At 48.4% G+C, this 12,550-nt stretch overlaps 1 protein-coding gene across 3 annotated transcripts in view; it reads left to right on the forward strand.

Annotated features, from left to right (window-relative positions):
- Positions 1-888: 888 nt before the first annotated feature.
- The window catches only part of LOC138447860 (lysosomal alpha-mannosidase-like), a 493,239-nt gene continuing 481,577 nt past the window's right edge, over positions 889-12,550 (forward strand). For all 3 annotated transcript variants that reach the window (XM_069604300.1, XM_069604302.1, XM_069604301.1), the window contains exons 1-2: positions 889-1,032; positions 4,857-4,959. In XM_069604300.1, coding sequence (XP_069460401.1) covers positions 946-1,032; positions 4,857-4,959 — 190 coding nt within the window. In that variant the 5' untranslated portion in view covers positions 889-945. The remainder of the gene's footprint in view (positions 1,033-4,856; positions 4,960-12,550) is intronic.

Raw genomic sequence — 12,550 nt, forward strand, 5'->3', positions numbered from 1 at the left:
ACACGGGACGCGTGTTGCTGGTACGGGGTCCCGGCGGCAACTGGTGACCGGGACATCCTTTATTCACTAAGCGAATGCGCGAGCCGGAACGAGGCTAACGCATGCTCACACTGGTAGAGTACTACGCAACACCATACATGCCAATATGTCCCATTCCCAGCGCCGACTCTAGATGCGCTGGAGGGTGCAATGTGGGGTAGCCGCACAAGTGTGCCCCCCTGCCCAGGGTGATTCTTTAATAGGCCCTGGGTCCAACTGATATTTAAGTTTACACGATACTGAGTTGGTCCTTAAACACACTTACAAGAACAGCAGGGGGCTCAGTTCTCTTGTTCGGCTGATACTCTTCAAGAACACGTATCCGCCAAACAACTGAACTGAGACCCCTGCAGTTCTGTATTTGTGGTGGGTTGGCTATAATGCTGTCAGAATGTTGGGGAGGGGGTGTACCGGACTGTTTTGGTAATTGAATGGGATTTATATGCAAGAAATACATTTTTAGTGTACTGATATTTTAAGGATTGTTAACTATTTTGTATTGATTTTGTTGTATATATTGTATGCTAAAAATTCAACAATAAAACAAAAAAAAGGAACGGATTACTGATGTTAATATCTTACAATACATGGAACATTTGTCCCTAAAGTCGCACATGTGATAGCCCTTAAGTGAGTCCTTGCCTACAGGACCCTTTGTCTTAAATATACGGCCCTGCGCCCTGTAATCCAGCGCGGGCTTCGGGGCGCTATTCCTTATTCCCCTCTCGGAGCCTCCTCACCACTGCCAGTGTCTCGGCCTCTGCCCCCCGCCCCCTTCCTCCGCTGCTCCAATCAGCATCGTCGCCCGCGTTGACGTCATTCCGTGGGCGGCCGGGGAGGCGGAAGCGGTAGCCCCATATCAGGGAGCCTTCAGGTGCCGCTTAGTCACGTGACCTCGTAGAGAGTATGGCAGCGCGGCGTCTCGTGCTGCTGCTGCAGCTGCTCCTGGGCGCGAGGCAATGCATTGCCGCGGCCGCCGCGTGCGGGTACCAGGTGAGGAGACACATGCGGGGCAGGGTAGCGCTGGGCATAGAAAGAAGACTGGTCCATCTGGCAGGGCTTCCTTGACGGGGCCACTCCTGGGGAAGCACTTTACCCGCACCATATGATGCTTTAATGTGCACTTTTACTGCTGGCAGGTCAGGTTTTTATCTCAGTCCCTCTGGCCCTTACTCTCTTTTGGAAGGCTATGGAAGTCAGCACTTGACTTCTGGAAGTTGCTGTTCTGTGCCAATTGCCAGCCTGTTGGTCAGGAGGCGAGCTCACCACTGCACATGGTGGGCGGCACATGAGCGCATAGTGGGTTGTGGGCCTGGGACTTTGTGCCTCTGGGGAGCCCTCTTTGCAGAAAGCGCTAGCTGGTACGGGAGCCCATGCATTAATGTGCCTAGAGGTGCCAATGCATTAATGTGCCTAGAGGAGCCCATGCATTAATGTGCCTTGAGGTGCCAATGCATTAATGTGCCTAGAGGAGCCCATGCATTAATGTGCCTAGAGGAGCCCATGCATTAATGTGCCTAGAGGAGCCCATGCATTAATGTGCCAATGCATTAATGTGCCTAGAGGAGCCCATGCATTCATGTGCCTTGAGGTGCCAATCCATTAATGTGCCTAGTGGTGCCCATACATTAATGTGCCTAGAGGTGCCAATGCATGAATGTGCCTAGAGGAGCCCATGCATTAATGTGCCTAGAGGAGCCCATGCATTAATGTGCCTAGAGGTGCCAATGCATTAGTGTGCCTAGAGGTGCCAATGCATTGCCCAGAGGTGCCAATGCATTCATGTGCCTAGAGGCGCCAATGCATTGATGTGCCTAGAGGTGCAAATGCTTTGCCTAGAGGTGCCAATGCATTAATGTGCCTAGAGGAGCCAATGCATTCATGTGCATTGAGGTGCCAATGCATTAATGTGCCTAGAGGAGCCCATACATTAATGTGCCTTGAGGTGCCAATGCATTAATGTGCCTAGAGGTGCCCATGCATTAATGTGCCTTGAGGTGCCCATGCATTAATGTGCCTAGAGATGCCCATGCATTAATGTGCCTAGAGGAGCCAATGCATTAATGTGCCTAGAAGAGCCCATACAAATAATGTGCCTAGAGGTGCCAATGCATTAATGTGCCTAGAGGAGCCCATGCACTAATGTGCCTAGAGGATCCCATGCATTAATGTGCCTACAGGTGCCAATGCATTAATGTGCCTAGATGAGCCCATACATTAATGTGCCTAGAGGTGCCAATGCATTAATGTGCCTAGAGGAGCCCATACATCAATGTGCCTAGAGGTGCCAATGCATTAATGTGCCCAGAGGAGCCAATGCATTAATGTGCCTAGAGGAGCCCATGCAGTAATGTGCCTAGAGGAGCCCATGCATTAATGTGCCTAGAGGAGCCAATGCATGAATGTGCCTAGAGGAGCCCATGCAGTAATGTGACTAGTGGAGCCCATGAATTAATGTGTCTAGAGGTGTCAATGCATTAATGTGCCTAGAGGTGCCAATGCATTGCCAAGAGGTGCCAATGCATTAATGTGCCTAGAGGTGCCAATGCATTAATGTGCCTAGAGGAGCCCATGCATTAATGTGCCTAGAGGTGCCAATGCATTAATGTGCCTAGAGGAGCCCATACATTAATGTGCCTAGAGGTGCCAATGCATTAATGTGCCTAGAGGTACCAATGCATTGCCTAGAGGTGCCAATGCATTAATGTGCCTAGAGGAGCCCATGCATGAATGTGCCTAGAGGTGCCCATGCATTAATGTGCCTTGAGGTGCCAATACATTGCCTAGAGGTGCCAGTGCATTAATGTGCCTAGAGGTGCCAGTGCATTAATGTGCCTAGAGGAGCCCATGCAGTAATGTGCCTAGAGGAGCCCATGCATTAATGTGCCTAGAGGAGCCCATGCAGTAATGTGCCTAGAGGAGCCCATGCATTAATGTGCCTAGAGGTGGCAATGCATTAATGTGCCTAGAGGAGCCCATGCATTAATGTGCCTAGAGGTGCCAATGCATTAATGTGCCTAGAGGTGCAAATGCATTGCCTAGAGGTGCCAATGCATTAATGTGCCTAGAGGAGCCCATGCATTAATGTGCCTAGAGGTGCCAATGCATTAATGTACCTAGAGGTGCCAATGCATTGCCTAGAGGTGCCAGTGCATTAATGTGCCTAGCGGTGCCAATGCATTAATGTGCCTAGAGGAGCCCATGCATTAATGTACCTAGAGATGCCCATGCATTCATGAGCCTAGAGGAGCCAATGCATTAATGTGCCTAGAGATGCCAATGCATTAATGTGCCTAGAGGTGCAAATGCATTAATGTGCCTAGAGGAGCCCATGGAGTAATGTGCCTAGAGGAGCCAATGCATTAATGTGCCTTGAGGGGCGAATGCAGTAATGTCCCTAGAGGAGCCCATGCAGTAATGTGCTAGAGGAGCCCATGCATTAATGTGCCTAGAGGTGCCAATGCATTCATGTGCCTAGAGGTGCCAATGCATTGCCTAGAGGTGCCAATGCATTAATGTGCCTTGAGGTGCCAATGCAGTCATGTGCCTAGAGGAGCCCATGCAGTAATGTGCCTAGAGGAGCCCATGCATTAATGTGCCTAGAGGTGCCAATGCATTGCCTAGAGGTGCCAGTGCATTAATGTGCCTAGAGGAGCCCATGCATTAATGTGCCTAGAGGTACGTGTTCCATGTATGTGCTGGGGTACTGCGAGAGGCCAGGTATGCTGATGTCACAAGGCCCCCTTTTGGTTTGTTCCATGTATGTACTGGGCTACTGCGAGAGGCCTGGTATGCTTAAAGAGAACAGAGAGAGAAAACAAAATGGCGCTTCTGGTCATCTTAAAATGGCCTCACTCTAGTTAACCTAATAGCTACGTAATAACTAATGACTAATGAATATATATTCTTACACTGTAAATGAGGCGGTTGGTCTTCGGCCAACCAATTATCATTCATTTCCGGACCCTCAACGGGTGCTTAGTTTTTGTGGACTGACAAAGCAACATCACTCTTTCTTAATTAAGAGCATGATATAAAGTTGTATATGATATTTAGCTCGATGAGTAAACGAGTGAGGCTGAACACTTTGTTTTGGCAGATATGGCATGTGTGCTCCAATTGTTGGCTCGGGATCAAACACTTGGTGCTGGGATTTGATGTGGACAAACATTTGACATGCTTTTTGATGGACCTGAGCGGGCAGCTTCTTTTTATGCATGCTGCAAAAAAAAAAAAATAAGCTCCACCAAAAAAAGCAAGCCCATTGTTTAGTGCGCGTCAAATTAGTAGAAACCATGGACATAAAGTAAACCTTCCGAATGCTATTTTTCCCCACTCAGTTTAATTGGCTTGGAAGAAGGCCCAGAGGGGTGATAACTGTCATGTTTTGAGTCTGGGGCATCAATGCACCCATCCAATTGCCCAACATTCCCACGTACTAGTAGGGCTTGTCAAACAGTGGTCTGATTCTTGATCTTTACTGTGCCTCTTGGAGATTCCTATGTGCAGATGCGGTGCAGTCATCCTGCTCGGGGTGACTTCAGTGGTAGTGATCCATGCATGGGTTTTGCTTGAAGATTGTATGTTTGGCAGCTTGAGAAGGCTGCGCGGGGCTGGAGTGGAGGGGGGGGGTGATGTTCATGCCAGGTAGTGGCTAGAAGCGGGCGCCGGGCTTGCCATGGGTAGCAGAACAAGGCCGTGCCTCGTGACTATTGGTTGGTGGTTTTGTAGCCCTATCTGATGGCCTGAAGGATGTGGGTCCATGACGACACTTCTGCTTATCGCTGATCCATGCCTCTTGCTTCTGCTTTCCCTAGTCCTGCCCAGCCACCAAGCCTGGCTTCCTGAACGTGCATCTGGTGCCCCACACACATGACGATGTCGGCTGGCTGAAAACCGTGGACCAGTACTTCTATGGAGGTGAGACCACCTTTCCCACAGCGGGGGAGGTGGGTGGGAGTCTGCACCCTTCCTTCCCAGATGTGTACCACCATTTGCATATCGCTCTGTTCACTGTCTTTAGTCTGCAATGCTTGCCTCTGCACAACACGAATAGCAGCGTCTGCATCACGGGTGCTGACTGTCACAGATGGCTTCCCAAATCTCAGGCTCTGAAGGATGGTTCAAGGGTCTTTATGCACTCAACTGGGGAAGGGAATGGGTGAACTAGAAAGCGTCCCTCTCCTGGGCTGGCATCCAATATGCCCTCCCCAGACTAGCGACAGCCAGGTGTCCCTTACGGATCTGGGAGGGAAACCTAAAGGCTGTGGCTCTTTTCTAGGGGGCTTTTCGGGTCTGATTTTACTGGCCAATGCCACCAGGGTTTCTCTTGTATTTGTATTTTATTTGTCTTTTATTAAGCGCCTTAAGCCAAAGCGGAAACTCAGTACAATAAGAATGAATAAACAGTTGGGTCCAGAGGGCAATCAATCGAGTGTTGAAATAAATGTGATATTAGAGAACCAGAGAATGATGCAACAAAGAGAAAGTGGAAGGGCATTCCAGGGAGGGGGGGGCAAGAAATTCAAAAGATGGAAAACGAGACTGAGCGCAGTCTCTGGCAGTGCCTCACTCTGACCAGCTTCAGATCCTCATCTGAGCAGATCACTGCCCGGCACCCACTCTAAGGGCTGCATATTTCCTAGTGTACTACAGAAATACCTGCTGTTGTGTGATCATGACGTTTGATGTATTGCATTACCTACCTGCTGTAACCGCTCTCGCTCCCATTAGCATTGTCTCCGGCTATACGTGTTCTGTAGTGTACACCAATAGACTTGCCATAAACTGATATGTCTGACTTAATACAGTACACCTGAAATTCATCTTGCCTGCGATAATTGTGAACTCTCTCTACACCTGCTTGATTACCTAAGGCCTTGATGTACAGTACCTATTGCCTGCAGAATCTTGCACCTCCTGTATCCCTTGCTTGTTGACTGTGAATGCTGTACTCGGTTCCCACTGTCTGGGGACTACGTATCTTATTTATCACCGGCATACTGCACATTTTGCACCTATCACTCATTGAACCCATTGTATGAGACCACTGAGTACTGTATCCATTTGCAATTTCATTATTGCATACTGTTTGACTAGATTGAATATCTTACCCTATATACCACCTGCCTACTTGGACAATCTCGTAACATCTGCCTAACTGATTATCTAGGCGAATCACTGTACTTCCCACTTGTGTGACACACCCAAACTGCGCCCGCATGATTTCCTACCATGCCCATAACCAGTATCCTTCCAATACTAATCATGGCTTCACTCAGTCCAAATGACATGCTTTGCACAGTTGGATCATTCACCTATATAGAGTACGGTCTAGCAAGAATATTTTGTGCACGCCACCACCCCCTCCCATGTCCAACTCCATTCCTCCCCACAGTGAGCCCATTCCCTACACCTACACTCCCACCCCTCCCAAACTACCAATCTTTCACACACCAGTGAGACATTAAGCATGTTTGCCTTAACTAAAGCTCAACCTATAATTGGTCACATAAGAAAATTCAGACTAACATCCTGAGCGGCCTACAACTGCACTCGCAGGAGTAGGACTGTCCATAAAGTGCCCACTAGACCACCCAGCTAGCAAACATTACCTACACACCACTTTACAGATTTACCAGCCCTGGTGCGGCCTACCTAACTCAGCAGAACCTCTCCTCCAGCCAAACCAATACACCCAGCCCCCACACTTCAACTGCCTAACTCTCCAAACAAAATGCAAAATATTATGCCCTTGAACTCCCACACCACACAACATGAAGATATCGATTCTACTGTAAATTTGAAAGGGGCCCTTATCAACACCAGATCTGTGACAGCCCATGCCCTAGACATAGCAGACTTTGTCAAAGTCCACGACCTAGACCTACTGGCAATCACAGAAACCTGGCTCCATACAGCCTCAAGTCCCGCCTTTTCATTATACAGGAAGGACATAGCTAAAGACACCCTAAACATCAGAATCTCAGGAGAACCAGCCATCACCGCTGCCGAAGTGATCACTTTAAAAATCGAACTCACCCACTCCTGTACCTGCACTCTACACATTGTATACAGACCCCCAGGAGCACTATCCTCCTTTTGAAGACGACCTCACCTCTCTTTTAGCTTCCAATATGAAACCACAATCTAAAGCTATCATTTTAGGCGATTTTAACCTTGGCCTGAACGATCCTTTTGATACCCATGCCGGCCCCCTGGCAGATTCGATGCAAGCCAAAGGCTTCACCCATCGCATCCATACACCCACACATGAAAAAGGTCGGATTCTAGATTGGATTGCCGATATCAACTGTGCCATGAATATTATATCTAATACCCCATCACTGCGATCTGACACAACACCTATAATATTCTCCACCACCACAACTACTGAAGTATCCCCCCCCAACTACCTACACCTCCATCAGAAGTTCTAAAAATATCAGCCGCAACAAAATGCTACCTACTCGGAGGATGACCCAACTCCACTAGTCACGCTATACGATAAAACCATGCTGACTGCCATGGACCCAATTGCTCCACTGAAATCTAAGAAAAAATTAAACCGAAAACTCAGAACACATGGTGCACCACTGAACTTCAAACGTTGTGTGCGACTAAAAGATCTGGAGGAAATTGCCAACACCCTCAAACAAAGCCGTTTTCCAGACTATTGCCACTAATTATAAGGAAGCAATCACCAAAGCTAAAAGTAATCTCTACAACACCAGAATCCAGAACGCCAAATCACGTCCTAAAGAACTTTTCGCCAACCTCCGTGAGCTTGAGTCAGCTGCCCCACCACCTGACCATACTATCAAAGATCAGTTATGGTGCACTAATGTTCAAAAAGCTCTAGCAGAAAAAATCACCCTCCTACAAGACAAAAGGGGGTGGGGCAGAGGAGAAAAACCCAATAACGGTCCTACTAAGCATTGTGACATTCGGATCGTGCAAGTGCAGGGAGAGAGGGAGATGGGCGGATGTTGGGGGTGATGAGATGGGGATAAGGGAAGCCGGGAGGGAGTCATTCAAGCATGAGTGAGACCCTTCTGGACAAGTAATGGACATCTCTCTCTCTCTCGCTCTCTCTCTCTCTCTCTCTCTCTCTCTCCCTCTCTCGCTCTGTCTCTTCCCTGGTTATTCGGCACAATTCACCCAAACAGAATGTGTGTAAACCACTAGACCTATATATTCCTTTGGACAGTCGCTCAATAGATGGGAGGTTTGGGCTGTGTCTGCACAGAGCTGGATTCTGGACTGCTTCCTGGTGCCTGGGAGCCCCAGCTTGGGAGCAGATCTTGGAGGCATCTAGCTATAAGTATTTGGTCTCCATGGAACAGTATTCCAGTAAAGTCAACTCGTCTTGTTTCATCCCACTCCTTCCCTGATGAAGGTAACTGGTAGCGGTCCGTTATTCATTGATCTCAGCAGTCAAAACCTACTATGGCGAATACAGTTTGTAATGCGACGCCTCCCATGCGTCAATAACCATCATTTTGGTATCGCTCATTAGACTTCTAGGGCTATTTGGGGGGGGGGTGCAGAGTCAACCATTGGGGTGGCCCGATCCTCGTATGGTCACACTCAGAGTATCTGGTCTCACTTCCAGGAGGCTATCCTGAGATTGTTATGGCCAGGATAGTACACTGATAAGTAGTGCAGTAGTTTGTCATGTGTGCACGGTCAGTGCTGTGCTGAGCTGTTGTAATACATACTGCCCCCCTCCCGAGTGCTAAAAATAGGTCTGTTTGTGTTGCGTAAAATATTATTTATGAACCGAGAGGGGTATACCTTTATTTATTGTGCATTTGTAAGGCGCTTAAACATGTAAATTGTGTTTCAAAGAACCCAAAGGGCAACAGGGAGGGAAAAAGGGATTGAAACAATTACTACACTGGAGGATAAAGATGGACTTACTAGGCCCTGTGAGCATTCAAAATGTGCAAGCGCAGAGAGGTGGGTGTGAGTCGTGCTCGTAAGTGAGCAGCAGAGGTAAGTGCCCAGTGGAGGAAGTGCTAGTGAGAGGACAGATGAAATAAATGGTTAAGTGCAGCCTTACAGTCACCTTAGGCCAGTAGGTGCCAAGGTAAGTGCTGAGGGTGGGTGGAGGCTGAAGGCGATTGGGTCTGAGGGGCCATGGCCTGGAAGGACACAAGGGCCCTTGTTGCTGAGCGACAGTGGGAGTAGCAGGGAAGGGTGGAAGGGAAGGAGGTGGTGAAAAGGAACAGTCTTGAGGAGCTTCTGGAATTTGAGAAGATCCGGTTGAAGGGGGGAGGCTGTTGCAGGTAGCGTGGTTTCCGGCCCCAGACAGCTTTATGGATGATGCAGAGGCATTTGAATTTGATCCTTGCAGCATCCAGGAGCCAATGCAGAGCTTTTTGGGATGGAGAGATGCATACCCTGAGCTTGAAGCCAAGGATAAGTCTCGCTGCCCTTTTCCGGATTAGGTCGAGGGGTCGTAGAGCGGAAGGGTGTAGATTCAGGAGAAGGCTATTGCCTAGAGAGAAACAGAGCTCTGGTAACACTGAGCTCTGGGGGGAAGTGAGAATATTCTTTGAGAAGAGTTCAAAGTGGTACTTCTTGGCAAGGTCCCGGATTTGAAGGAGGAAGGAACGAGAGGAGTCTAAGATGACTCAGAGGTTTCTGGCTTCAGATGGAGAAGTGGAAGAGCCCATAGAAGATAGCCAGAGTGAAGGGATGAAAGAGAGCAGGAGTCCCAATAGGAAGGATCTCAGTCTTGCTGGCTTTGAGGCAGAGATCGTTGGAAGTGCACCAGGACTGGATGGCAAATAGGCAGTCCCGGTTAGTGGGAGAAGTCAAAGTCAGCAGGAAGTTTGAAGAAGAGTTGTTTGTTATCTGCGTAACACTGTAAGTTAAGGAAGAAGGTTGAAATGAGGAGTGCTAGAGGAGCAAGGTACTTGTTAAAGAGCCAGGGAGAGGGGTTGGAGCCCTGGGGGATGCCACATGTGGAGAAAGAGGTAGGGGAGAAGTACGTACCCAGAGTAACCTGAGACGGACAGTCACTTAGGAAGGAGGTCAGCCAGTCAAGTGCCTGCTCTGAGATACCCAGGGTGTCATTGAACCGTTTTATGAGGATGGACTGGTTGACTGTGTCAGAGGCGGAGGGGGAGATCAAGTAGAACGAGGACAGCTGGAGCAGTTTCCGTGCCTCTGGATGCTCGGAATACAGATTGATGGTTGTGGAGACTGCCAACAAGTTCATTGTGTGAAATAAGTTGGGGGATGGTGAACTTCTCCAAGAGTTTTCCAAGGAGGGGGGTGATGGAGATAGGGTGGTGCACAAGGGAGTGCTTGAGGGAGGACGGGAAAGATCCAGTGGCAAATGAGGGGTTGCAGAAATCAGAAAGTGCAGGGGCAAAAGAGACACTATTGTCCTTGATGATTCTGGAGGAGCAGGGAGAAACCTGTTTGGAGCAGATCTTCATGGAGCGGTTAACTCTGGTGACCTACTCAGGTGTGACAGGGAAGAAGGAGAACAAGGAGGAGGAAAGACGGTGGGAGGCCATAGGAAGCAAGGGAGTGAAGGAGGGTGGGGGGGACGCAAAGGTTGCTCAGTATGTCCTGAGTTTACGTAGTGAAGTGTGTGGCCAATGCGTTGCAGAGGGCTTATTTTATTTATTTATTTATTTGGATTTATAGAGCGCACATCTGCCCGGGGGCATCGTGGCGCTAAATAAGTCTTACTTGTTACAGGCACACATGGTGAATATACAGATACACAGATTTGCATAGAAGCATATTTTCATACATTTGCTGTTATTTCCATACATACAGTGGTGAGAATACAGGTGAGGCAGGGTGAGTTGAACAGCGTGGTTTTGAGTAGTCTACGGAAGGCGTGGTATGATTTTTCGCTTCTTAAGGCGGTGGGGAGTGCGTTCCAGTTTTTGGGTGCTAGGTGTTGAAAGCTGGACCCTCCGGCTTTGCTTCTTTTAAAGGTGGTTACATAGGTCTGGTTGGTCATGTGTGACCTGGTAGGTCTGGTGGAAGTATGGGGGGTGATCCTTTCAGAAGGATAGGGTGGGGCATTGGCAGAGAGGCATCTGTGGGTGATGGCCATGGATTTGAATAGTATGCGCTCTTTTATAGGTAACCAGTGTGCTTCTTTTCTGGCTTGGGAGATGTGCTCCCTTTTTGGAATGCTTAGGGCTGCTCTTAGAGCATTGTTTTGTGTGACTTGCTTTTTTTATGTTTTGTGCAGACGTGCCCAGGAAGAGGGCGTTGCAGTAGTCCAGTTTGGTACCTACTGTGGCTCTGGCTACATTCAAACAGTTTTTCGAGGATAGCAAGGGTTTAACAGCGTTTATTATCTTAGTGGTGAGTGCAGCAGAAGAGGCTACGGCATTGACTTGCCGTGTCATAGAGAGAGTGGAGTCGAGGTATACTCCTAGTGTTTTTACTGCAGTGGAGACTGTGATGGTGGAGTTATCAACGTTAAAGGATTTGTATAGAGGCGGGAGTTTGTTGAGTGTTTCTTTGGTGCCAACTAGTAGGATCTCTGTTTTGTCCCCGTTAAGGCAAAGTCCATTGGCTGCCATCCAGGTTTGAATGGCTGTGTATATTTTTGTTAGTGCTGCGGCGTCTTGTTCATATACCCCAGTAAGGGGGATCAGGACTTGTGTGTCGTCAGCATAGTTGGTGTAAGCTATGTGGCGATGGTCGAGGTCATTGAACAGTGGGAGGGTGAAAATGTTGTATAAGGTGGGTGCAGTGCAGGATCCCTGTGGGACGCCGCAATGGATAGTGGTTGGGGTAGCGTTTGCCGAATCAGAAAAGACTTTCATAAGTCGACCCTTGAGGAAGGATTTGACCCAGGAGACGGCTTCAGGCGAGAAGTGAGCTTCATTTTTGAGTTGCATGCCTAGGATGTCATGTTTGACCAGGTCGAAGGCAGCAGATAGGTCTAATAGTAGGAGGAGAGCCGGTTTGCCTCTGTCCATGATGTTGTTAAGTTGGATTTTAAGGTCTAATGGGGCCGATTCGGTCCCATGCCCCGGACGGAAGCCCGATTGCCTTTTGCCTAAGATGCAATTTTCTTCGAGGTAGTGCTGCATTTGTGAGTAGGCGACTTTGTCGAGGATCTTGAGCAGGAAGGGAACTGTTGTGATGGGTCTATAGTTGTTGGCGTTTTCTGGATCTAGAGTGGGTTTCTTGGGAAGAGGGCGCACCCAAGCCTCTTTTAGGCTGGTTGGGACTGAGTTTGAGTTGAAGGAAGCATTGATGAAGGATTTGAGGAATGGTGCTAGTGTTTCAACGCAGTCTTTGACTAGTTTGGGCGGGCAGGCGTCGCCTTTGCAATTGGAGGGTTTGATTCTGTTGACGATATCGATTACCTCTTTATCTGAGACTTCTCTAAATTTAAAGGGTATAATGTGAATTATCTTTTTGTTCTCATTCACTGTTTCCTTGAGGGATGCAGCTACGATTTCCTGAGTGAGATTTTTGTGATGGTTTAAGATTTTAGCTTGGAGGAGTTCGATTTTTT

This window comes from Ambystoma mexicanum, chromosome 3q, assembly GCF_040938575.1.
Source record: "Ambystoma mexicanum isolate Mex_15411 chromosome 3q, UKY_AmexF1_1, whole genome shotgun sequence".
Classification (NCBI taxonomy): Eukaryota; Metazoa; Chordata; class Amphibia; order Caudata; family Ambystomatidae; genus Ambystoma; species Ambystoma mexicanum.